This window comes from Canis lupus, chromosome 2, assembly GCF_003254725.2.
Source record: "Canis lupus dingo isolate Sandy chromosome 2, ASM325472v2, whole genome shotgun sequence".
In the NCBI taxonomy this organism is placed as follows: Eukaryota; Metazoa; Chordata; class Mammalia; order Carnivora; family Canidae; genus Canis; species Canis lupus.
In genome coordinates, this window is record NC_064244.1 from 28,620,849 (window position 1) to 28,647,618 (window position 26,770).

Consider the following 26,770-nt stretch of genomic DNA (forward strand, 5'->3'; position numbering starts at 1 on the left):
CCAATTCGGGTGCTCCAAGCATAGTTGGTTCAACTTACAGTAGCAGCTGCAGAATTCCAACCAACAAACCCACTAACACTGTAGATCCCATGTACGTGACTGGTCTTTGCTTTTCTGGCTCTTCAAATATCCCCAACTGTTTCAGAGCTGGCAAACAGAACATCTAGAATTAGAACAGGAGATAGTAGCAAAAAGCTACTAATAGCCGGTATCTTATTTAAAGAAAGTGATGGTCTATTGCCAAACTGGCCTGGCCAGGAAAACCTGTCGTGGATAAAATCACAAAGGAATATGATTAACAACACCAAAACCACTCAAATTCATACAATCCAGGGCCTTGGGACCAGCACAGACCTGCTTAGCTTACTGGGAGGAGTTGGATAAGAGAAGACTTCTGAAAAGGGGCACCTGGGTGGCTCAGTCAGTTAAGCACCTGCCTCTGCCTTAGGTCATGATTCCTGGGGTCGAGCCTCACATTGGGCTCCAGCCTCACATTGGGCTCTCTGCTGAGCAGGGAGCCTGCTTCTCCTTCTCCCTCTCCCTCTGCCCCTGGCTCATGCTCTCTCTCCATCTCAAATAAATAAATAAAAATCTTTAAAATTTAAAAAAAAGACGACTTCTAAAAGGCAATAGACATAGAACCAATTAGAATGCTGGAGTCAATTAAGGGTTTAGATGCCCACGAAAATCTACAATATACCTTAAATTCGGCTTTGGGAAACTGTTAAACAAGACAGTAGCTGACAGCAGGTGTATATAGATGAGGTACTAATAGAGATGCCAAGCACCTTGGAACTTTTTCCGTAAAAAGTACCAAAGAATGGCTTTACCCCAGCCTTCCCCAGCCAACTAACTCTAACGACGATGCCATAATGAAAACATGGAGGCGCTGACGATGACCATCAACGGGGTGGTAATGTCTTAACCACAAGCCCAGGAGTCAGTCAGTAAGTTTGTTTCAAGTAGGTTAAGGAATTATTCTGTCTTTTCTGTACCTATGGCACATATGAAAAGAAAGAGCAGGGATAGTGGTAATGCTGGGTGGCACGCAGGACCCTAAGCTCCAGGTCACTAGGAATTTGCTGCACAACTGCTTTCGTGTGGAACCTGCCACAGGCAGACCAGACGAGAGAATGTCAAAGATACCCAAAAGGAATAGTTTGTGAGATGAGAAATAAATGGACAGGGTAGGCTCTTATTTACATATTTATTTTGTTAAAATACATCAGAATCTAAAATGTTTGTTGAGAAGATGAAATGTTTGCAGAAATCTTCCAAAGGCACAAGAAGAGCAAAAGGAAGACCTACCAGGAGTGAGTGGAACACAGTATTCTGCTTCCAGAGAGTTCTGGTAAATTCCCACTTATCCTGGCATGGAGCCATCAAGGAAGGAGTCAAGGCTGAGAGCGGCAGGAATTAGGGGCACCCAGGCTGAGCGCTCTGGCTTCTGGGTATTGTCCATCAGGAGGGACGTCACCTGAGCCATCCGTGACAGCTTACCCGGGAGACAGAGCCACCACTTTTATTGGATTCACAAATCGAAAATGACTTTTCTGATTTCAGCTAGAGGGTATGAAAAACTAGATTGTGTTTTATCTGAGTCTTAGACCTGTGAGAGATGAAGCGCTGTGACTCTGTGACCTGGGAGCCAGGAGCCCCGGGTCTGTCTACCTCTGGAGTCACACACATCACTGACCTGTGATTCAAGGTGTGGCACACGCCGACTCAGAGTCACAAGACCTCCTCTACTTGGCAGGTGTACTCATCACCAGAAGCCTTGATTCCCTCATCATTTAAAGTGGAGAAGTACAATAACCTGCCACCTGGAATTCACAGGACGGTCGTGGTTCACATGAGACAATATATATGAATATACCTAGTGACATCCGTACGGAGGCTGACAAACCCAGTGGCTGAAACGGAAGAACAACATGTCCTCAGCACCACGCTCCGTGTCTCCTTAGAGGCGCAGGGGTTTTATTTTAATGGCAAGAATGTTCTTGTGAAATCATTAAAAAAAAAAAAAAAGGTACAGCAAAATTCTAACCACCTTTCTATTCTTCTTAACATACTTTCAAGCCAACAGTTCAAGTATAATTTTATCAAAGGGAAGATGTTCAAATGCTACCTCCTCCTCCCCTGAGTCACCCAAACCTCATGGTATCCCCACCCCACCCCACCCCACCCCCGTGGCAAGCGCACTGTGCACCCAGTTTCTCCCAGGGCTTCCCTTACTGTTAGAAGCTGCTCGTGGCTCCTTAAGGAGCAAAGGTAAAGAGTGCTCTGCGACGAACGTGTGCAGCTGAAGGGGATGCGAGAGGGCAGGGGCACTCATGGGCCGCCCACGCTACATGAGGTCTCTGCGGTATGGACCTCCTCTGCACCCAAGTGGGGGTGTGCACCCCTCTCGGAGACTTCCACAGTGACTAACAGAGATGTTAGTCATCTCCCTCATGTGTCAGGACAGGAAAGCACTGAGGACATATGAAAGCCATCTTGTCAAGCAGAACTCTGCCCGTGACCACACCACTTTCACCACATCTCTCTGCCTGCCACTCTTGTGATCCCCTTTTCAAGATCCCACAGCTCGGCAGACCACAGGCATCTCAGGTTCCCACTCTGTGCTGACCTCAAAGTGGCAAGTCCCTGGAGTGATTCTTACCTTTACCCAGCCCAGAACCTCTTCAACTAGACAACATTTGTCCCCCGCTAGCCTAGCCTCAGGGCCACCCTTTCCTAGGCACACCCGCTGACAGAGGTCTCCCCCGACCTCCAGCTCTTCCCGACTTCCCCTGGACTAGAAGCCCCCAGAAGGCGGGGAACACGTCTCACCACCTTATTCCTCAAAGAGCTTAAGATAATACATCGCAAGTTAACAGACCCTCAGGTACTTGTTCGGCTAGGATTCCTCAACTCTGTTTTCATCAGTCTGCTTCATTCCAGAATCTTTACTGCAAGACAATTCACAAGTCACAAAAAGTGAAACACAGGGCTCTGGGGGTTGCTTTGGGGCAACGACAGTTGTTTCTCTTCTTCCTTAGCACAGAGTCTACATTCCTCTGGTTGACCAGAGTTAGAATGCTGCCTTGAGTGAGCTCCACCCATGGAAATGCAAATAAAAGGGAAGGGTGCCTCTTGCAGGCCTGGCACACGAAACCTCTCAGGCTTGTTCCTCCATCCTCTGCTCTCCTTCCAGTCAATGAGGAACTGGATTCTCCAGGGCATCCTTAGAAGCCCTGTGTTCAAGATGGAAAGAATTCCAGCAGCCTGGGTCCTCGGATTACTGCTTCAAAGGGTGTCACTCCCCCCACTCACCAACACTTACACACACACATGCACACCCATGAACCTGGAACCACCTTGGACTGTCATGAGATTGAGAAACGAACTGTGATTGTCATTCACGTTTGGATCTGGTTGTTACTGCAGCCAAACCTACTCGAACCATTCCCAGGATTATTGGAAATTCATACCAAATAATTTTCTCTCTTCCCTTATCATTGCTAATCAGAATTTCTAACAAAAAGTCCTCTAAAACTGACAGGCTACAGACCTAAGTGGACAAGATGAAGATACTAAGCGCCTACAATTCCTGAAGGGAAAGACTGTTAAATAATTGCTTTAAAAAAAAAAAAATACCTGAAATCAAGGTAATTGTCTAGTACCAGGTACCTGAGCAGCCAGACGGCTCCTAACAAGAAGCACAGAGGGCAGTTCTGAGTCACCTAACCTCATCTGTGAGTTCCCCACAGCCTCCCGCTTCTCTGGGAGGGGCTCTGTGAAGACTCACAAGTGGACGCTTCCCCTCCTCGGTGTCCTATGGGGATGGCAGGTGCGCTGCAGTGTGGCTCCTTATTGCAAGGATCCAGGTACTCCACAGGTCAAATTGCAACCTGTGAGACCAAAGGGCCCAATTTCACCAGTTAATGTATCACTTCCCAACTTCAGCACTGCAGACAGAACACACTCAAACCAGGAAGCGCTTTGCAATAATAAAACCAACCTGTCGGTTCCTGAGATACTTCTAACAATTTTCTGTAAAACTATGTATTTAATATGCCTCATATGCAAATTATATTGCTACAGTGTATTTTACTGTTCGTATACTACCTTCAACTGTGTGTGTGTGTGTGTGTGTGTGTGTGAACTCGACTTCCACTGTTGAACTGGAAGCTCAGTTGTCTGACGGGAGACAGAAGCCAGGGACTCACTCAGCCCAGCACTGGACTCATGCCGCTTCATGCATAACTGGCGATCAAACAAACAAACAAATGCACAACCACAGCGCTCCCCTGCTTCCCTCCATAGAAGTTGGGTTCCTCCTTGGCTTTGAAACCCTTTCTACACTACTGGGGTGCCTGGGGGGCTCAGTCAGTTAAGCGTCTGCCTTCAACTCAGGTCATGATCCCAGGGTCCTGGGATGGAGCCCTGCATCCGGCTCCGCACTCAGTGGGGACCCTGCTTCTCTCCCTCCCTCTGCCTGCCGCTCACCTTGCTTGTACTCTCTCTGTCAAATAAATATACAAAATTTTTTAAAAAAAATAAGAAACAAAGAAAAAAACCCTGCACTACCTTACAGCTCCCAAGGGCTTCATAGCTCCGGAAGTATTCTCACTGGAACCTCACACCATCCTACAAGTGTGCCAGGCTTTTAGCGGGGCTCAGAGAAGGCTTGCTTCAAGTCACGACACAGCTTGTGGGCAACGGCACTGAGCTCTTCTGACTCCCCAAGGGAAGTGTTCTTTCTCCTGTTAACAGTCTGCTTTCCATATCCAGGAAGCTTTAAAGCAGCCTCTGGAAACCTCCAGTTTCATTTCTAGGTCACTTTTTTTTTCCATCATTGTGAAATGTCCTAACTGAAGATGTAATAAAATAACATGAAATTATTTAGGAAACGCAACTTCAAGGAAAATAATCACTAACTACAGTAAGCTCAAAACAGAAAAACTTCAAACTGTCACGTTCCCCATTACCACTGCAAGAAATAAACATGGAAAGAAAACACTGTGGTCCTAGCTCTCATGAGAGAGAGCTCCCATCCCACATCCTGCTTCTCTATAAACCCCAAAGGCCTAGGCTGGCAGGCCTGATCTTCCCCAGATCCTCTCACACCCTATGAACCCCTGCCCCCACCGAAGAGATAGCATCACTTATCACACACAGCACACAGGGACGACTGCAGGTTTCTCACAAGGATAAGGAGGAATGGTGAAAAGGAAGGAAAAACAAGAAAATGATGGTTACTTATGGACCAGAGTATATTTTCATATATTTGAAAGGCTTTTCCTACTGTCAATCCATTACACAGCCACTTGTAAGTTGTGCTATATCCCAGACTCATTACAAACACCATGAGGGCTTGCTCTCTCTCGGTTTCTCGTGAACATACGAAACAGAAACAATTTTTGTCTGCTCATAAGGCAGTAAGCAAACAAACACAAGCCACCATACATCAGGCAAAGTGAGTGCTGCACAAATGCACACATGAAATGCTATGAGAGTAAAGGGACCAGAGTAGGGACGTTGAAAAAGGCTTTATGTGGGGCTAGATCTGGTGGCTCAGTGGGTTAAGCGTCTGCCTTTGGCTCAGGTCATGATCTCAGGGTCCTGGGATAGAGCCCAATGTCAGGCTCCCTGCTCAGCAGGGGAGTCTGCTTCTCCCTCTCCTTTTGTTCATGCTCTCTCTCTCTCTCTCTCTCTCTCTTTTTTTTTTTTTTAAAGGCTTTATGAAGAGTTCAGCTTCGGAAGACAAGTAGGATGCAGTAAGGCAAAAGAAACACTATGTGCGAAACAGAGAAATAGCACAGCATCGGTGTAGTGGGAAGTCGAATTTTATGAGAACAAGAGGTTCACAGATGGGGGACGAGGCTGGAAAAGGAATTTGGAGGCACAGATTGTAACGGTCCTTAAATATAGCGCTGAAGAAATTGTGGGCTTTCTCGTGTAGGCGATTCGGGGGATCATGTAGCCTGCCAGCAGGGCCACCATACAGTCAAATTCACACTCTACAACAGTAACCCTGGGAGCTCGGTAGAAGATGGGTGGACACAGAGACTGCCAGGAAAATACGACAGGAAGTCACTTCCCTAACCGACACAAGGGTTGGGAAAGGCCTGAGAGCAGCAGCAGAAACAGGGAGAGGGAATGGGAAGTTCAACATATCTTTTTCGACAAGACTGAAAAGATGAGGGAGAAGGAGGGACAAAGGTAACTAACATTTTTATCTGGAGCCCAGAGGTCGCGTCATTAACCACGTTAAGGAGTAACGAGAGCCAGTGTTTTTGTTTTACTTGCTTTTTCCTGGAAGGGGAAGGGGAAAGTTTCCCCGTTTTGAACACAGCTGTTTGTCTTGCTTTGTTTTAAAGTTATCTGCGAGATGCCGGGCTAAGCTCCAGGAAGAACTTTGAAATAGGAGATGGGTCCTCAAAAGGCATGTGAGTGACACTGAAGCGTGAAGATGGAGAGATGCTGTAATGAGAGACAAATTCCTAGTAGGAATAAGTGGTTTGCAAGCCAGAAGGGCAAAACAGAATCCAACCCAGTTTTCAAATAAATCCACCTACAAAGGATAGTGGGATGTGATAGGCAAGAGAAAAGAGGATGGCAACAACAGTGAACCTACAGTCCTAGGACCGATACCATTAGTGTTCACACACTCACGGATCACAGGACACGCCAAGGCTCATGACACGGATGACCGCAGGCGAGTGCTGTACACAACCACGAAACACAGCAGTAAGAGAAAGGAGAGAAGATGGCCACGGAGCAAGTCACGCTGCCAAAACCGACTGCATGAGAAATGAGACGCTAACCAGCAGACCACAAATTCCAAACGCCAGCACAAAAGAAATGGGCGGCCCAACTGGGGAACCTACTAACGGTAAGGATTCCTTCCCTCTACACCAAGCTTTTGCTCGAGAAAAAAACCACAAGAAGGGCCACAGTCACGTTCGTACACGTTAGCGTCCAGTTATCTAAAGGGGGACACGGAAGAGGCAGCACGGCATCGGGGGTAAGTAATAAAATAGTCTCATCATGCATCCATGTGTCCCCATTTCGTTTTTTAAAACAGGGACACTGGAGACACAAGGCAAGACACAGTGGGGATGGTCTGTAATGAGGATGGGGCTGTGGGGGGCGCTTAGCAGCAAAAAATATGAAGTTACTGGATGCCTGCATTTCCATTTGCACCAAACCAACAGCTGCGGGAAGAGCAATGCTGGGCCTGTTTGAAAACTCTGTGCATTTCAAAAGACTTTCATGCCTACCTTTTGCTGAAGTGGAAAAGACAGATTGGAACGAGAACTGTGGCAAAGCTAACCCCTGGACCCCGTCCTGTCCCCAGTGACAACCCGTATTACTCAGTAAATGCACCAAATTCAATCTGCCCGTTAGTAAAACGGACTTGTTTTTCTGGGTCCATACCTGGCGTCTTCTTTCATTTGACCTCCCTTAGTTTATGTGAGCACAGAGGCAGCCCTCACCTCACCCCCAGAGCCCGCAGACACCAACTGGGGCCACCATTCTTTGCGCCAGAAGATTTTAGGACCCTACAGCTGCACGGGAAAATCTAACTTCTTGATGCACCAACATCCCCCCACCTGTAAGGATGCCTCGCAGGCTTGCTTTTTGCAGGGTTGGATCATTAAAACGCAGAGCTGCGAGCGACACCGAATGCAAAGCCTAACTGTCTGCAGGCCTGGCAAGCATAGCAACTTTGGGACGGAAGGCACCGGGAAGTCTGCAGGACCAGCACCCAGAAGGATCAGGCTAGGGATTCAGCACCTGCTCTAATCTCTCCCATCACCCCTGCACGGTCCACACGACAAGCCGGAGGCCTTCCCGCACCGCCCTAATTTAGTTGATATTCAGAGAAAAAGGGGGATTCGGGTAAGGGAGCCTGCAAATAAAAAAGAGTGGCGAGAGGACAGCATCAAATGACTCGCCCAAGGTCAAAGCAGGAGGGTTGCAAAGGGGCCGCCGGTGGGCCGGCTCCCGAGGCCGCGTCTCCCGTGCCTCGTTCTGCAACGACCGGGGGTGGGGGGCGAGCAGCTTCGCGGCCCCGGGGCGCAGGGCGCGGGCTGGGGCGCCCCTCGCCGTCCTGCGCGCAAGCCCCGCCGAGCCCTGCAGCCCTGCAGCCCGCCGCCCCCGGGCTCCCGCACGGCCGCGCTCCGCCCGGACCCCCTCCCCCTCCCCCGCCCCGCTCGGGACCCCGGCGCCTAAGTGTGCACACGGCAGGGCCCCGCCCGCGCTCCCGCCCCGCCCCGCCCGCGGCCTCACGCACTAGGGCGCTCCGGACCGGGGCTCCCGCCGCCGCCGCCGCCGCCGCCGCCGCCGCAGGGCCCGGGCCGCCCGGCCTCCCAGCCCCAGCGCCCCCAGGGCAGCGCCAGCCCGAGCAGGCCGCCGACTTCCTCCGCCAGCCCCGCCCCGGCCGCAGCCCCGGGAAGAGCCCGCCGCCGGGGCCTGACGGACCGCCCGCGCGTCCAATCGGAGCGGCAGGCGGAGGGGGCGTGCTGACGGACGGCCGCGGCGGCCAATAGGAACGCGCCTCCCCAGGGGGCGCGGCGGCCGCCGAAGGCCCCGCCCCGTCCGCGCTTCCGCCGGGGCCGAGGCGGCGAGGGAAACTTTCCCAGAGTTCCTCCGAGCTCCCGAGCCCCGGGGGCGGGGGCGGGGCGCACCTGCTGCACCCCCGGTCCGCGCGGCGGGGCTCAGGGGCGCGCCCCCGGGGCGGCGGCCGTGGCGGCGCCCGGAGACCCGCGGCGGCTGCACCGGCTGGTGCAGGCAGGCCGGCTGAGCGCCCTGCGGGAGGAGCTGCGCGCGGGCGGCCCGGGGCGCGCCGGGGACCCCCTGCTGCACTGCGCCGCCCGCCACGGGCACCGGGACGTGCTGGCCTACCTGGTGGAGACCTGGGACCTGGACGTGGAGGCCGCCGACCGCGACTACAAGCGGCCTCTGCACGAGGCTGCGGCGCAGGGCCACCGGGACTGCGTGCGGTACCTGCTGGGCCGGGGCGCGGCGGTGGACTGCCTGAAGAGGGCCGACTGGTAGGTGGCCGGGGTTGCCCCACAGACCACCCCGCTGCGCGCCCCGCTCCTCCGCAGAGCCCCGGATTCCGTGCACCTTGCCCGCCTCGGCACCGCAGCTCGGAGCCTCCCCTGCAGGAGCCTCCCCTGCAGGACGGAGTACGTCCTGCAAACCCTCTTGCGGGGGGGGGGGGGGGGGTGTCTCCATTTCCCATTAAGGAACCGGTAGGGAATGCGATCAGACGATGGATTTTCTGTATTAAGTACAGCTTGAGCCCCGCTGGGCTAAAGGGCGTTGTTTGAACAGGTTGTTTCGGGATCGAGGTTCACAGAAGGTTGCAAAGCAGCGTCCAGGGATCCCCCCCCCCCGCGCCCAGGCTCCCCCTAAATTACCACCTTACAGAGCTACCGCACAACACCAAGGCTGAGGAGCTGACATTGCTGCAGTGCGTGCGCTTGTTCAGGATTTCACCGCCTATGTGGACACTTGAGCTCAGTGAGTGATGATGCCCCATGTGGTTTTATCACATGGGCAGACGTGCAGAAGCACCTCCACAGACAAGATGCTCGCCCGTAGGATCACACAAACCAACTGCGTTTTGTGAGATCGACCTGGTTTCCAGTACTCACTTCCGGGGGGCCTCCTAAGGGTCACGAGCATCCTAAGATTCATGACATAATGAAGTTCCTGCCTGCAACGGACACCTGATCTGATAGAAATGAATCACAGCAGGTAGACTTACATTTTAAATAAAGCGCATCTTGCCCACCAGGTTGGGGGAGTCGGCGTGGGCATGTTTTGAGGGCTGCACGTTGGCTATGACTTAGCACAAGACTGATTTTCTTCTGCTGCTGGACCATTCCAAGAGACACATTACCCCATTCATGTATCACAGTAATTCTATGGATAGGGAACTGACCTCTTCCCCCCGCCCCCCCCCCCCCAAAAACATGAAGCAGACAAAGTTCATCTGAATATGTATTTGGGAGGTATAATTGCAATGAGACTTTTTTGCCCATCCTCACCTTTCTGGCTTTCTTCAATACCTTCCTTGCTTTTCCAATCATCCTGCCTTGTTCAAGATTTATTCCCGCCATGAAGTCCTTCTGGAAGTTTCCAGCCTTCATTTATCTGGGTTTCTCCCTTTTAATTTCTCATTCACTTTCATTATTATATCCCACCCCACCCCCCCAGAAGTGTTGGTTAATTAATTATTATCATGGCAATCTTAGAAGATAGATCCTAGATGCGGCCTTCCAGGTCACCTAGGTATAGTGAGTTCCAGCCGTGTGCCAGACTTGGGTCTGAAACCCAGGAATCAGGAGGTAGATTAGACCTGACCTTGCTTTCCCGGGAGTTATGTCTCCCTCATTTTGCAGATGAGAAACCAGAAGCTCATGAAATTGAAATGACTCATCAAGGATCATATATGAGAAGGATAGAGCCACCTCCCTTGATATTAGCGTAGTTTATTCCCATAATTGTGGACACAAGCCAACTAAGAAACTTACTGTAATCACACTGTTTCATTCGTGTTGCCAACGTGTGCTCCTCATGGCTAGGCAGTGTGTCAGATGTTCTGTTTAGCCCTTTTTCAGCACAATTAATAAACGATTACTGTTTGAAATGAATGGGATAAGTCTTACACAAATATTCAAGACAAACTATGGTTTTAACTGTGTCTCACTTCAGTCCCATACTCTCAACTATTCTCCAGAAGCAAGTTTTGCCTCCTCGGCATTCCCCTCCACACATGCCTACATCCTAGTCACTCTCCTTTTCTTATTCCTCCCAGTGCCTCACTGGAGGGGGTGGGGGACAGAGAAGTTGTTAAAGCAGTTTTCCTGCTTCCCAGACCCCTGAGTCCTCTAGGTGTTCCGTCTCTGCCAAAGACATGGGGTTTTCTGAAGACCTGACCACACGCTTGTAATGTCTCAGCTGCCCTTCCGTCTGACAGTTGTTCTGATTGGCTTTAGGACTCCTTTGATGATGGCTTGCACAAGGAAGAATCTGGAGGTGATCCAGGACCTCGTGGAACATGGCGCCAACCCACTTCTGAAGAACAAAGACGGCTGGAACAGTCTCCACATTGCCAGTCGAGAGGGTGATCCTCTGATCCTCCAGTACTTGCTCACAGTTTGCCCTGCTGCCTGGAAGACAGAGAGCAAAATCGGGAGAACCCCTCTGCACACGGCAGGTATGGCCAGGAGCTCTGCAGGGACGTGTAGCCCGCCCATCTGACCCCGCAGAATGCCTTCTAGTTAGAGTCTAGTAAGAACAGCTTTAGGGTATTTCAGCATATAGTTTGTTTCTAAAACTAATGGAAGTTGGTACGTGTTCTTCTTTCTCGTATTCACTCATTTTCACGGGTATCTGTCCTGTCCTCCCCAGTTTGTTAGAAAGCTGGTTCTGTTCCTCACTGTCTTTGACCTTAGGCAAGGGACACAAACTGTTAAGCAAATCCTCATCAGCAAAATAATGACGGTAATGATGCCCATATCATTATGGTTGTTGTAGAGGTTGTAGAGATTGAGGAACACGATGTATTTAAATCGCTTAGCACAGTGTTTGACATACAGTGAGCACAGAACAACTGGGTGCAGCTATTTTCAGGATCACTTTTATGTTACTGTTATACACAGGAAAAAAAGATGATATGTCCACGTAGCCTCAACAATACCACAGTGCTAAGCCATTTAAATAAATATAGGTACTTATAATTAAGTACCTGTGCCTGAGTGCCTTTGACTTATCTAGTGATAATGCAGTGGACTACAACTGAGTAATTATCCTTAAATCTGAATCGTCTATTTGTAGATTATTTTAAATGAGTGAAAAGCAAAAAGTGCTGTGATGTAAGACAACACAGATATTAAAGACCTCAAGAGTCCAGATCAAGAAATTTTTTTAAAATGACCTTTAGCCTTCTGGATGATTCATTGAATTAGGATACAGGGCCTTAGTTTCTCAAAACGTCAATACCTGTGACATGATTCAGTTTAGGAAATATGCATACAATTATTACAGGTACTGAGAGCAGCTAGGAACCAAGGACTTCTTTTTAAAACTTGACGAGTGGTAGAAAAACTTTCCTCTGCTTTGAATTGTTTGCCTAGCTCCCCTAGAAACCATCAGCACCTAGCCATTCCCAGAAAATAGTGGAGAACAGAGAGCTGAAATCTTTATTGAGTGTCATTCTCTTTAGTAGGAGAATTACATTCCTGCCCACTTTGTCATGGATCATTATTAATATGTTTTGCATTTCCTGGGCAAAACCTGGCCAGCCCTAAGGATTTGCAGCACAAGAATGAAGAGAAAGTTTAGGACTGAGAATTTGCCATGGAAGTGCTCACAAAGACCAGATAATCGAGTGTTGGCTAAGTGCCTATTAAGTGAAAAGTGAAAACATCATCGTTACCACTTATCCAGCTAAATTTTTATTTTTCTAGGATGGTAACAGTGTCCCTAATTTAATTGCCACCTCCCGTAAGCTCTAGCTAAAGGATGGGGAAGAGAGAAGAGGAAAGAAGAGTTTTATACCTGCACTAAAAAGCTCTCTCAATTGTCTTCTCCCAGCAATGCATGGCTGTTTAGAGGCAGTAAAGGTGCTTCTACAGAGGTAAGAACAAAAGAGCAAATGGAGGAAAAGATTCACTAATTGTGACAGTATCGATGCTATAGAAAAAGCTCAGAAAAAACTGCTTAGAAAGAAACCAAAGTACCAAAAGAGAAATGAAGAAAGGACATAGCTCAAAGAGTATAAAACAAAAATCACTAAGTAACATGAGAGAGAAAAAAAACCACCCGTGTTATCTGTTCATTCAGCAAGCATTCATATATTCAGTGTGTCAGCACTCACTAAGCGTTGTAGCAGATGCACGGGCTACAACAGAAGCCCGCCAGCTTGGGTCCCCTCCTGGAACTCACAGCCTGGCAGACAGGACTCACTGTTCACATCCTGCGAGTCTGAGGAGTCCAAGGAATTGCAGGATCCCCCCAGGAACACATGCCAGGAAGACCCAACTTGATGGGGAGTGAGGCATCTTGGCCCCTAAGATACTCGAGCTAGGACATGAATGAGGCTGAAAGCAGGAGGCGGGGCAGCATTCCAGACAGAGGTAACAGCCCCCAGGAATGCTCAGAGCCAGGAGAAAGCAGGGTGCTTGGTAAAGTGAAAAGTTGAGTGCGTGCTGGAGCCTTAGAAGTGATGGGGAGAACAGTGTGCAATGAGGAAGGCCAGACTTAGGGAGGACACTGAACTATGTGAGGACTTCAAGTTTTCTTCTTAGGTTATCAGATGCCATTGAAGGGTTTTAGGCAGAGCGGAGGGTGGACAGTACTAAGAAACTTGCATTTTTCAGAGATCCTCTGGTTGGAAAATAGCGGATGGATTGGGGTAGGGGGGCAGCAGGGGTGAGTGCCGTGAACACTAGGAGGCCGTTGCAGTTAAACAAGAAAGAAAGAACGATAGTTGGACTAAAACGCTGCTGGTAGGGGTGAAGAGGAGCACTTGGAGATACTTAAGTGGAATCAATAGACCTAGGTGAATAATTTGAACAAGAGAATGAGGGAGGAGAATCAAGGATGACAGGTTTCTTGCTGAAACAACTGGTGATGGTGACGGTGCCATTTACTGAGACAGAGAACACTGGTGGAGGAGCAGCTTTGCCAGGAAGACGATAATTTCACTTTGGGACGTGCTGAGTTGCTTGTACCTGGGAGGCATCCGAGCAGAGCTGTCGAGTGGCCAACTACAGACACAGATCTGAAGCCTACAGGAAGGGGTGTGAGCTGAGAAACAAACATGGGCATCATCGACATAGTAATGATGCCTGAATTCATGAGCGTGGGAGAGATTACCTGAGCAGATACTGAATAGTAAGGGGAGAATAGGGCTCTAGGCAGCGCTGCGAGGGAGCAAAGGCCCATCTGTAGATGAGGAGAGAAGAGAGGGCTCTGTGAGGTCGTGTCAAAGCTGTAATTTGAAGTGAAGAAGGGAGAACCAGTGTTCCAAGCAGAGGGGATCAGCAAAGAGCTGGACAGCTGCAGGAGAAGATCATGAGCCAGAGGAGGGTAGGACACGCAGGACCATAATGGAGTAGAGGGAGGGCCAAGGAGGTAGGACGGATGGGACCCCGAAGGGAAGGACAGGAGACAAGACAAACGTTGGCCGGGAAGGAACAGAAGAAGGCAGATGAGGTAGGAGGCAGACAGGAAGACGGGAGGGACAGAAGCAGACAGGATAATGGGAAGAGGAGGAGTGATAGAAGGAGGGAGATCCAACCTTAGGAGGAGAGGAGAACCAGGAAGACGCCAGGAACGGAAGGAGGTCACACCGGAGGCTGAATTAGGAAAAAGAACAGGAACAGAAGGATAGGACAGCAAAGCTAGTGGGAAAAGAAAAAGGCAGGATGGAGATGGAAGTGGGCAGGTGGATGGGAGGCCTGAGAAGCAGGTGGGAGGGGCAGGCCCGGGAAGGCGGCGGGTGGCCCCGGGGGAGGCAGGGAAGTGAGGAGATAGCACGTTCTCCTGACGCCCGGGTCCTGAGGGTTTCCCCTCTGGGTGGGAGATAGAGGCTTGGAGCAGGAGTGGTCCTACCTACCCAGGGTGCCTGAGGGAGAGTAGTCTCGTGGAATTGAGATTTTTGGTAACGGGCTGGTGACGGGGGAGAGACGGGAGTGAGGAAGGGTTTAGGGGACAAGGACCCCATCAGACCTGCTGCTCTGGGTTGGTGCCGCAGGTGCCAGTACGAAGCCGACTGCAGAGACAGGTGCGGCTGCACACCCTTCATGGACGCCGTTCAGTGCGGCCACGTCGACGTAGCCAGGCTGCTGCTCAAGCAACACAAGGTATAGGGTCTCAGGCCAGGGAGCACATCCAATCCTAGGTTTGAATCCCAGCCCCACCTCAATGCCGAATGCGGTCAGTGTCGCAGTGGGCGAGGGGGAGGCAGACGTCCTTGTTCAGGTGTGGGGGACCCTGCGAGGAGCAGTTGGAGGAGGAGAATCCAGACGGCTGACTGCCACTGAGGGTGCCGTGCTTGACCAGAGAGCCCTGGAAGTCTGAGGCACGTAGCCCAGCTCCGTGCTCCTCACTTGGGGCCTCCTGTCCCCACCCACCCACCCGCAGGCTTGCTGGGCCGTGCGGGACGCCCTGGGCGCTCAGGCCATCCACAAGGCGGCCGTCACCGGGCAGGACCAGGCTCTCCGCTTCCTGGTCTCGGAGCTGGGTGCTGACGTGGACGCAAGGACAGAGCCCACCCGCCTGGCACCGCTGCATTTCGCTGCTAAGGTTGGTCTCTCTATCACCACAGGGACAAGCCTGGGATGTGGTCATGGTCCTGGAACCTGGGTCCCCTCAATGGAGACCTGCCTTGATCCTTATGATGCCTGCGCATTAGTTCCTGCCAGCCTTTATTCCATGTTCAGGAATAATGTTGTTTGCAATCATAAGAACCCCCCATGTGGAGTCCTGCTGCCTTGTCCTTACACTGGATTCCAGAAGTTACCGTGTGAGTGGCAGAGGCTTTCCACGTACAAGCCACTGCAGGCCTGCAGAAGGTGCTCACCAGAAAGTCGCTGCTTACTCCCCTGTTTGAGGCGTTAGGAGTATTTTGCAGGTTATCTTCAGCCTCACTGGCTACCTGCCTCCACTGGCTTTTCCAGCAGCAGCAGGAATAATTGTTTCCTTGTGAAGGGGCTCTGCTGCCTGCCTCCCCCAGGAAGGCAGTGGAGAGAGGAGGGTGGCCGAGGCCATGGCGCTGATGGATGGGACTTGGAGCCGCGATCCGGCCTGGCTCCATACTTGAGGAGCAGCCAGCTGGCCAGGGAGCCTGTCAGGTGCTTGGTGAACAGTGACACACACTGTGATGAGCGTCCAGGACAGGTCACCATCTCCCACTGTGTATCTTTGCTCTGAAGTTCCAGCAAAGACATATTTGCTGGGAGAGATTCTGGAACTGTGTGTTCCGTGTGAATCAGGACACATGCCCCAGACTGCAGTAGTAGGTAATTTGGCCTCCAGAGTAGATTCTCTGTTTTGATGACCAAATGTCACCAAAAGCCACATTTAGCATCATACGGGCCCTCGAACCTTAGAGCCATGCGAGTTTTCCTCCAGGTGTGAAAATTCAGTGTTAGCATGAATATCTTAGAAAAAGTACCTGATGTGCACTAGTTTGCATTTAAAGGCTTGTCCTTGTCGTCACCCGGTAACATGTATTTCAACCCTCAGGAAGGACACGTGAGCACAATCCAGGTGCTCCTATCCTTGGGTGCCGACATCAACTCCAAAGACGAAAGGGACCGATCAGGTACGGCTTCGTGTCTCACACGCCTGGGCAGTTACTGGGCACGGATGCGCACAGTACACAATCCTTGATGTTAGAACCACTGGTTTTCATGCTATTGCTCTAGTAGCTCGACACCTTTCTTTGAAACAACATGTTTGCAGAGCTCTGGAAATGTGTCTGTGACCATGGCAATGGCGGGCCTGCCACTTGTCACCGCTGTTCTGACTACTTTGTACCACGATCAATCAGTCATGCTCACTCTTAGAAGCACTTTCTAAATCCACCTCACTGCCAGCTGCTCCACGTTCAGATTCTTCATAGGTCGTCTCTCTTTGGAGTGTATTTGAAAACTATAATCACTGGGACGCCCGCGGGGCTCAGTGGTTGAGCATCTGCCTTCAGCTCGGGTTGTGATCCCAGGGTCCCGGGATCGAGTCCCACATCATGCTCCCTGCATGGAGCCTGCTTCTCCCTCTGCCTGTGTCTCTGCCTCTCTGTGTCTCTCATGCATAAATAATCTTTAAAAAAAAGAAAAGAAAAGAAAAGAAAACTGTAATACTATAAGTTTTTTTTAAAGATTTATTTCCAAGAGGTGGGTGGGGCAGAGGGAGAAGCAGACTCCCCACTGAGCAGGTAGCCCCATACAGGGCTCGAACCCAGGACTCCGGGATCATGACCTGAGCTGAAACTAACATTTAGATGCTTAACTGACAGAGCCACCCAGGCAGCCCTCTATAATTTTTTTAAACTTGAGGCCCAGGAAGATATCTTCAGAGCTAATTCTTCAGACTTGAGTTGAATAAGCCCTCCTATGAACCTTCTGTGCACCCACGGCCGCCTTGCAAGCTTCCCCGTGATGCTTAGAAACTCCTGCTGTGGCCGCAAAGGATGGTCACCAAGTCCAGGACACAGGACTTTGTCCCCAGAACGCAAGATCCTAGGGCTAGCGGCACCAGGAACCTTGAGTGCTAGTTTTCAAAGTGCTAGTTTTCTTCTTTTCATCTGGTCAAACTTTGAAGAAATTGGTTTCTGTGTACTTGCTTCATTGCTTTTGATAGAAATCTCTTAAATTCTCTAATTGGTTGCTATTTTTAAAACCATCTCGAACCCAGTCAGGTTAAAAGGGGAAATGCTCTGATCCCGTAGAGGCAAGAGCACAGGGCCAAATCAGGGAAGTATAAAATCCACGTAATGGAAGGAGTCTTGTTATTGGGAGCAGCCACTGGCCAGGCAGGCATCACTGCAGGGTCCTGCTCCAAGTCCATGTGGCTTCTGTCCCCACACAGCCCTGCACCTGGCCTGTGCGGGCCAGCACGCTGCCTGCGTGGAGCTCCTCCTGCGGTCCGGGCTGCGCGACTCTCCCGACGACTCGGGCGCCCTGGCCAGGCAGCTCACCCACAGCGCGGACATCCTTCGGTGCTTCGACCACCATGCCACATCCTGAGGACGCACAACCACATGCACGGTGACCCGCTCCTGCTCCTTCCGTCGCTGGGGTCCCCAGCCTGCGGCCCCTCTCTGCCAAGACCCCAGGCCCTGAGGGCTCCAGGCTCTGTGACCCGCATGCGGGCAGATGGGAAGCACTTGGGGTCTTTCCATGATCCAGAGTCTGCCTCTCCTGTCCTTTACCTGAAATTGAGGGATGTTCATGAAGTCAGTGTCAGAGCCCTGAGAGAAGCATGTGACTGCGCATAAACATAACAGAGAATGTGTTTTATGAGGAACGTTATGGGGAAAGGCAGTGGCAATACTGAACCATACAAGAGATTGCTGTTAGTTTGAGCTGCAAACACAACTGACCTGCTGCTTCCTTCCTTCTTGGGCTGCTTCTTGGCCGTTGCAGTGGTTTCACCTTGGGTTTTGTAGCCAGGAAGGAGAGGCCTGCACAAGCGTTTGCACGGAAATAATGGAAATATTTGTGCATTCTAAGCGCTACTAGTTAAGCCAGAACATTTTAATCTCAAGGTTATTTTTACTTAATGGTTCTGTGTTGGCTTCCTTCAGATAATAAACACATCTAAAAAATGCAGCTGAGATCTTTTCTAGACTTTTCTATCACCTCGGTCAAAAAAGGGACTTTATTCTTAAAACCCACACATCCTGTTTCCTGTCCCAAGCCACCTGCCCACCAGAGCCCGTGGGCGTTGAGGATACTTGACGTCGTAACTCCAAAAATTCTGTAGCACTTTAGACAGATTGAAGGGAGGCTGCGTCCTCAGGCATTCAGCTTCTTTTCCTTTTTCCTTTTGGGGGGAAGGGATGAAGATCATTTTCTCTGAGTTGCAAAGAGTAATTAGTCCAGGTCAGTCCTAGGAAATCACACGCGTCCGGCACAGCCAGACTGGATCCTCCTGCTGGTCGTGAACCAGTCAGGACTTACTGCAGCCCTGCTGGGTCTGAGCGTCCTGCTGGGCCAGGGAAGGAGTAGGACTTCCCGGTTCTTTGTCATCCCAGGTGGCATGGGCTGCTTCCTAGTCCAAACCACCAGCACCCGCTGGTGCTGTCATCCTGGGATCTCGAAGTGGTACCTCTTGTAATGGGTACCTGTTGGAGCTTTGGTTCCTGCTGCTTTTGAAGAGATGCCCCTGTGTCACTGCCCCTTGGGTCTGAGGATGGTCCTGTTACCTGCGGGGGGACGGAAGGGCAGGTGTGGCACTGGCCGCCTCCCCTCTGTACACCCATGACGTGGCTCCTGATTTACAGGAGCTCCACAGGGGGTCCCTGTGCATCTGCACCCTCACATTTGCTGCATAAGCCAGCAGCAGACTGTGGGGTATGAGGCTGCACTTTTACTTCCCACGTGGTCCTGCCTTTGTGCCAGTGGTGTAGACCGTGGCTGCTGAAGCTTCCCGAGGACCAGGGATGACGGTGTGGATGCCACTGGTGTTAACTATGGCACAGGTGGCGGGACGGTCCAGGAAGTCTGCCCATGGGGTCACTGCTAGCAGTGACTCATGCCCTCACTTCCTAATTGTGGGTGCTTGACTTGCCTTCCAGGAAGTCCTCGCCAGGCCACCTGATCTAAAACTTCATCCCCTCCTCTAAGATTTTGGGCCTCCTGTCCTTGCTCTCTCCTTGTTAGTACATAAACCTCCACCGATGCACCACACGTGTTGTCATGTGCTTCTTTTACGGCGTGTCCCCTCCACTGGAGCGGGAGCTCAGGGCCGGGACTTTGTCTCCCTAGTTCACTCGCTGTCTCCGCAGCCCAGACGGTGCCTGGCACGAAGCGGGGTTTAAATTATTACGTGACAGATGAGCATGGTGGCTCGTGCTTCTTGAACAGGTACCGTGTCCCAGCTGTGGTGCTGGGTGCCTTGCCCACGTGGTCTCTCTTTGTCCCCCCTGTTCTGACTCCACTCTGGGCACCGTTTCTGTTCCAGACGTCTGTAGCCAGTACCCCCAGCTCACACATGCAGGCCCCTCGCTGCTGCTCTGCAGGGTAACAAGGGCCTTGCTGACCAAGCAAGCAGCTTGTGTGCAGCCTTCACGTTACTGATCCTTTCACCTTGGTATGACTTGGTCTGAATCCCTTCTGCCTCCTGGAATCCTCCTCCACCCGGCGGATAGCGCCCACCCGGGTTTCCCGGACATTTCTGTCTCTGTGTCCACCGTGAGCACCTGCTTGAAGGCCTGTCCTCAAAAGCTGGTGTGCCCCTGCTTGTGTCTCCTCGCTCCACGTGTGCTCCCCAGCCATCTCGCCCCTGTAAGCCTGGTCCCCTGCTGCCTGGGCCTTCCAGCCCGTCCCACACTCACTGTGTCCTAAACCTGGCTTTCTCCGTGAGCTGCTTACACTTGAACCCAGTTGGCCACCACGGTGAGGTCTGCAGTTCACCATGACTCCCGGGTTCAAGCCCTCTGGACATCATCCAGACCACGGTGGTGTGGGCCTCCTAACTGTGCCCTCCGCCACCCCGTCCCCCCACAGCTGTCCCAGAGCTCTCTCCCCAGTGACCAGGACGCTGACGACTCACGTGTTTCCCCTCCCACCTCCACGAGGGCTGTTAGCTGGTCCTGCAGACATCCCTGACCCACAGTGAAGGTCTACTCCTAAGACTAATCAGGGCAGAAGCCTCTGGAAGGAGATAGAAATAGGGAAGAATTCATCGTTTGAAAATAGCTATGGCCTAATGTATATTACTAGAAAAAATATGCAAGAAAATATTCAGGAGATGGGGGTATGGGGTCACTGGGTAACGGGGCATTAAGAAGGGCACGCGATGTGATGAGCACTGGGTGTGATGTCAGACTGATGAGTCACTGATCTCTACCTCTGAAATCAATAATACATTTTATGTTAATTAATTGAATTTTTTAAAAAGTTATTTTTTAAGATTTTATTTATTTACTCATGAGAGAGACACACAGAGAGAGAGAGAGGCAGAGACACAGGCAGAGGGAGAAGCAGGCTCCATGCAGGGAGCCCAACGCAGGACTCGATCCCGGGTCTCCAGGATCATGCCCTGGGTTGAAGGCAGGCACTAAACTGCTGAGCCACCCAGGGATCCAAAAAAAAAAAAAAAAAGGTTTTATTTAGTTGAGAAAAAGACCGTGAGCTGGTGGGGAGAGGCAGAGAGAAAACCAGAAGCAGACTCCCCGCTGAGCAGGGAGCCCGATTCTGGGCTCCATCCCAGGACCCCGGGATCATGACCTAAGCCAAAGTCAGACTCTTAACCAACTGAGCCACCCCAGGTGCCCCTAAAAAAAATTTTTTTTTAAAGCAAAAAATATTCACAAGACAAAAAGGAGATCTTTCTTTTTTAATTTATTTTTTATTGGTGTTCAATTTACTAACATACAGAATAACCCCCAGTGCCCGTCACCCATTCACTCCCACCCCCCGCCCTCCTCCCCTTCCACCACCCCTAGTTCGTTTCCCAGAGTTAGCAGTCTTTACGTTCTGTCTCCCTTTCTGATATTTCCCACACATTTCTTCTCCCTTCCCTTATATTCCCTTTCACTATTATTTATATTCCCCAAATGAATGAGACCATATAATGTTTGTCCTTCTCCGACTGACTTACTTCACTCAGCATAATACCCTCCAGTTCCATCCACGTTGAAGCAAATGGTGGGTATTTGTCATTTCTAATGGCTGAGGAATATTCCATTGTATACATAAACCACATCTTCTTTATCCATCATCTTTCGTTGGACACCGAGGCTCCTTCCACAGTTTGGCTATTGTGGACATTGCCGCTAGAAACATCGGGGTGCAGGTGTCCCGGCGTTTCACTGCATCTGTATCTTTGGGGTAAATCCCCAGCAGTGCAATTGCTGGGTCGTAGGGCAGGTCTATTTTTAACTCTTTGAGGAACCTCCACACAGTTTTCCAGAGTGGCTGCACCAGTTCACATTCCCACCAACAGTGTAAGAGGGTTCACACTTCTATCAAGGTAGGAAGACGGGGAAAAAGGAAATAAAGAAACAAAGGCATCCAAGGGGGAAGGGCCCCGCGAGGATACAAAAAGGAGATCTTAAAACAGAAAGGAAATTACACAAGTCGGGTCAAAGAGAACTCCCGGAAGGGAGCTCAGGTGAGGAGGAGGGGCAGGTGCGGGTTGTGACCCACACACACTACAGGACACCGCCAGCAGGGGGCAGACCCGAAGGCTGGCGGCGGGGCCACACCAGCTTTCAAGGCTCTAAAATGTACAAAATGCTGAAGGCAGAAGAGAAATCACCTATTTCCCACAACCCAGAAATAACCACTCTTGTTTCCTCCTGGCCTTTAAGTGTACGTGTTGGAGGTGACCCCGGGCACGCTGTCCCCGGACGTTATGTCGAAAGCATATCCTAACGCTCTGCAAACCTTTGTGCACTTTTAGTTTAATCACTGTCTAATGCCTCTCGATGTTGCTGCCCATCTTTATTCCCTGATGGTGTTATTTTTGTTTTGTTTTGTTTTGTTTTGTTTTGTTTTGTTAAGAGAAGACCTAGGAGGACGTCATTGGACTGGACTGTAGGCAGAGGCAGGGGTGTAGGAACTGAAAGAGACTCGGGTCTGATCCCAGGTCAGGGCTGCATGGGGCTGGGAGACAGTGTGGACAGGGGATGGAGGGGCCGAGGGACTGCAGGGACGGGGCATGGAGGGGCCGCGGGGTCATAGGGCCCAAGGGACAGCGGGAACAGGGGATGGAGGAGCTGTGGGGTCATCGGGGCCGAGGGACGGCGGGGACGAGAGATGGAGGGGCCGCGGGGTCATACGGGCCTGGGGATCATAGGGCCTGAGGGAGGGCAGGAACGGGGGATGGAGGGGCTGTGGGGTCATAGGGGCCGGGGGACAGTGGGGACGGAGATCTAGGGGCCATGGGGTCATAGGGGCCGAAGGACAGCAGGGACAGGGCATGGAGGGGCCGAGGGGTCATAGGGGCCGAGGGATGGCGGGAACGGGCATGGAGGAGCCATGGGGTCATAGGACCCGAGGGACAGTGGGGACGGGCATACAGGGGCCGTGGGGTCTTAGGACAGCAGGGCTGGGAGACAGTGGGGACGAGGGCCACAGGATGGCAGGGATGGGGACTGCTGGGCCTGAGTGGGCCTGCATGCTTGGAGGTGCTGAGTGCTGAAAAGAAAGGAAAGGTAGGAAGACCGGTGGACAGGATAGATTTTCTCAGAGAGGGTGAGACCCTCGAGTTTCAGCCTCAGATAGGGCCGAGTTGGGGGAGAAAGTTGAAGCCCAGAGAGATGAAGGCTCATTGGTAGAGCCGGCCTCTGCGGCAGGTCAGGAGGGAGGGGAAGTAGGGCCCAAAGCCCCCCGGGAGGGCGGCCAGGGAGACTCCAGGATGCAGAGATGCACACGAGAAGGAAGACAGGTTTCCGGCACAACCCGCATGCATCTCATTTAATGTCAGGCAGGCATGGGGTTGGTGGAACACATATGTTAACGTTAACCTACATTTGGGGTCTTTACTGACTTTTTAAAACTGCTTTCCTGAGTCAGCAGGGGTGTGGAGGACGCCAGGCCCCACGTAGGGGGTGATGTGATGTAGGGGGAGATGCGGCCCAAGTGAGGGCCCAGCTGTCGCGGGAAGGACTGTGCGTGATGGAGGCCCATCACAGAGCCCTTCCAGATTCTTCGTTCCTCTGACATCCCTGAGAAGAGCCGTGGGGGAGGCTCACGGTCTGAGCCTCTGGTGCGCGCTCATCTCCTCATCCTGCCCCGTCTCTGAAGGGCTGATGTGACCCTCAGGTCGGACCTGCGGTGTGAGAGCTCTCACCACGGAGCAATGCAGCAGGGCATTGGCTGAGGCTCATCGTCCTGCCTTTCCAGCCCACGGTCAGCTGCTCGGGCTCAGGTGTGGAGCAAGCGCAAAGGTAGGTTTCCTCAAGGTGGGGTGAGTGGAGCTAAGGATTATTCAGTACAACATCTAGTGTATGTGTACACCCCAAACCTAAGTCAATACCCCACACCTGCCTGGCCTCAGAGAGAAGGCCCCCCCACGCCCGGCTCTGCACACAGTGGTTAAGGGCCTGGCGCACACCTCCAAGCTCATTCCTTCATCTGCACAATGAGGCAATAACCTGCCTACAATGGAGTTTCCACATGTAACCCACTTAGCACTCGCCAGGCACACGAAGAACAGGAAATGTCAGTAGTCCTCAAAGGCCGGAGAGTCCGCGTGAGCTCCTGGAGTGACCCGTCCTTCAGGGCCTCAGAGCCTTCACACCTCTTTCAGATTTCCTGCATCTCTTCCCTGTCTTCGCTTTGCACTTTCCAGCACCGACCACGTAGCCTGCCGTGTGTAGGAGCTGTGTGTGCCCTGGTTGAGCTGCCAACATGCAGCCCTGGGGTATTTCTTGCTCAAAAACCCCAGAAGCACTGCGCCCAGTGCCTGGCCCGTGTCACATCTTCAAGGAACTGTTTGTGGATTTGAAAGAAGCTTATATGACGTAACACTCGTGCATCTTATTTGATTTTCAACGGGTTTTTATGATAATTAGTAATCATCTTCCTTTGGTGAAAAAGAATTCAAACGATGCAAATAAAAATCCTGTCCCCAGCCTGTTCACTGACCTGAAGTAACTGCTGTTGGGGGCTTTCCAACCAGAGGCAGACACAGAGGGCTTCTGGTTACCTAATAGGATCCTGTCATACTTACTCTTGTGCAAGCTTCATAACATACCAGCGCACTCCAGACGGCGATTCTCATTAGTCCTTGCAGCCCGGCGTCTCGAGAACGTCTTCCCACTGCCTCATTCACATGGTCCATAATCTGTCGACAGACATTCGGGAGGTTCCTAAGGTCTTGAGAATCCTTGTCGTAAACAGCAGAACGGTCAACACGTATCTCTCTGTCCTTCTGAATGCAACTGGAGGACAAATTCCTAGACGTGGATCAAAGGCGACGTTGTAAATGTGTGTCACTGGCCATAGCCCGCGTGCAGAGCATAGCGCGCGTTCCAGCATAAGTAAGTAGAGATTTATTGCAGGGTGTGGGCTGGCGCGCAGCACTGTTGCAATAGCTCAGAGACAAGTTCTGGTAGATTCTTGAGGAACCACGTCCAGAGCCGTGCTGCAGACCTGGGCCTGGAAAGGAAGTGCTGCCTTTCTCGACAGGCTAGTCTCTGCTCGCTGGCTTGCTGCCCCTCACCTTCCAGCTCCAGAGGTGTGCCGTGTTGGCTGTGGTCGGGACGGGGAAACTGTCAGAGGCCTTCTTGGAAAACAGTCAATGACAAAGCTTACAACAACTATGAATTATTTCTCAGAATCCACAGGTGGGGACCCTGAGTGGCTCAGTCACATAAGCATCTGACCCTTGGTTTGTGCTCAGGTTGTGATCCCAGGGTCATGAGATGCAGCCCCTGCCTGGCTCCAAGCTCAGTGGGGAGTCTGCTTAGAATTCTCTCTCTGCCTCTCCCTCTGCCCCTCCCCACCTCACCCCCTGCTCGCATGCACACTCTCTTTCTCTCTCTCAAGTGTAGAAAAAAAAATTCTGCAGTTCACCCGAGTGGTTTTGCTGATGCTGGCTGAACTCAGCTGCTAGCTGGGTTCACTCGTGTGTCTGGGGTCAGCGTCCGGGTCACTCCAGCTGGCTGGTGTGGGGTGGAGTTGGCTCTGCTCTACTGTGTGGCTCTTCCTCAGGCAAGCCTGGGCTCATTTTCATGACCGTGGCAGAGATCCAAGAGAGGAAAGAGGACTCAGTGCTTTTGTCATGTCTGCTCTGTTGGTGCAGACACCCCCGTCGCACTCGCCGAGGCAGGTCCCATGGCCAGGCGGCCGAGCGCAGCATCGTCATAAGAGCCCACCACCCCGCCCGTGATACAGGCAGTTGATAGGGACCATCTATAAAGTCAACCTCTTGCTTTGTCTTTTGTCTGTTGTTCTGTTCCTCTTGTTGATTTGTAAGAGTCCTTTTTATATTAAGTAGCATCACAAAATTCAGATAGTAAGAACAAGATGTGGGGAATATGTTTATAAGTGAAAGAAAAAACAAAACAAGCGGCAACATTGCTGAAGTGATGTCTGAAAAACAACATTTCTCAAGATGCAGACACAGGGAGGCTCGGCTCGCTGGGTGATTGGCCGGGGCGGGGGTGGGGGGGTGGGGGGCGGGGTGGCACAGCTGGGATGAGAGGCAGCACCAGGAGCCTGGAAGCAACCCCCAGAGTTCTAGAGCTTTCGTCTCTGCGGCCCATATTTTCCCTGTTTTCTGAAAATCCACAATCACCAAAGATTCAGATGGACATGGAAGGCTGTGGTGCAAATTCCAGCTGGAGGTTTGCGCTCCCCCCTGGGTTCGGAGCCCCGGGTCTCACAGTCTTCCCTCCCCAGCTGATAGGAACTGCTCTATAAGTAGAGAAAAATGCTCCAAATGCAAAGAAAGAGGGACATCAGCACTGTTGGTGTGGATACTACATTCTCACAACCCCCACATCCCTGACCTGTCATGCACGCACACGCTCTGGAAAAGGTCAGCCAAAACATTTTCACGTGTCATGGCTCCTTCTCAGACCTTCCATTGTCCTCTATTCACACCCCATGGGTTGCCTACCCCAGTTAGGATAGAAACTCTCCAAGCAGAGCGAACCTAAGCCCCAAGTTACGGCAACATAAACACAAGCTAATTTCTCTCCTTAGGTAGAGCCTGGGCAAAACCAACGTCGGCTGAGTCAGGTCAGTCCAGACCCACAGCGTCGGTGACCCAGGTCCACCCTTCTTGTAGTTGTGCCATCCTGAGCAGGTGGCCCTTGTGTGGGGTCCAGGCCAGCCCACCAACCTGTGAAGGAGACAAGGACGAAGGGAGGTCATGTGCCCTTTCTTAAGGTGGCTTGTGTGACATTTCCATCCATGCCCCACGGGCCGCAGCTCAACCACATGAGTGCTAGAGGAAAACTGACGTTGGGGGACCGTTAGGGTCTCTGCACTTGGCAATATTCCTTCTCCTAACTGGGACTGAGTAATGCCTGTCTTTCCTGCAAGACGGTGGAAGCCACGACGCCAACGCCCCCACC

The 26,770-nt window shown here is 51.7% G+C and overlaps 2 protein-coding genes and 1 long non-coding RNA gene across 5 annotated transcripts in view; 2 read left to right on the top strand and 1 right to left on the bottom strand.

The window, feature by feature from the left end:
• FBH1 (F-box DNA helicase 1) overlaps positions 1–8,427 on the bottom strand; it is a 47,227-nt gene extending 38,800 nt beyond the window's left edge. For 2 of the 3 annotated variants that reach the window (XM_035713166.2, XM_025445504.3), the window contains exon 1: positions 8,285–8,427. In XM_035713166.2, coding sequence (XP_035569059.1) covers position 8,285 — 1 coding nt within the window. In that variant the 5' untranslated portion in view covers positions 8,286–8,427. The remainder of the gene's footprint in view (positions 1–8,284) is intronic. The other variant, XM_025445506.3, reaches the window with a different exon arrangement.
• LOC125753627 (uncharacterized) lies at positions 5,998–7,938 on the top strand. Its single transcript, XR_007405882.1, has 3 exons — positions 5,998–6,207; positions 6,366–6,880; positions 7,073–7,938. It is a non-coding gene; the product is annotated as an uncharacterized LOC125753627 (long non-coding RNA).
• A 165-nt stretch (positions 8,428–8,592) lies between the features above and the next one.
• On the top strand, positions 8,593–18,344 carry ANKRD16 (ankyrin repeat domain 16; the record flags this gene model as incomplete). The annotated part of the gene is made up of 7 exons (XM_025445096.3): positions 8,593–9,044; positions 11,001–11,221; positions 12,601–12,643; positions 14,765–14,873; positions 15,154–15,315; positions 16,258–16,336; positions 17,602–18,344. Coding segments are annotated over 7 exons (1,224 nt in total), but the record flags the coding sequence as incomplete, so codon positions are not given.
• Between the last annotated feature and the right edge of the window lie 8,426 nt (positions 18,345–26,770).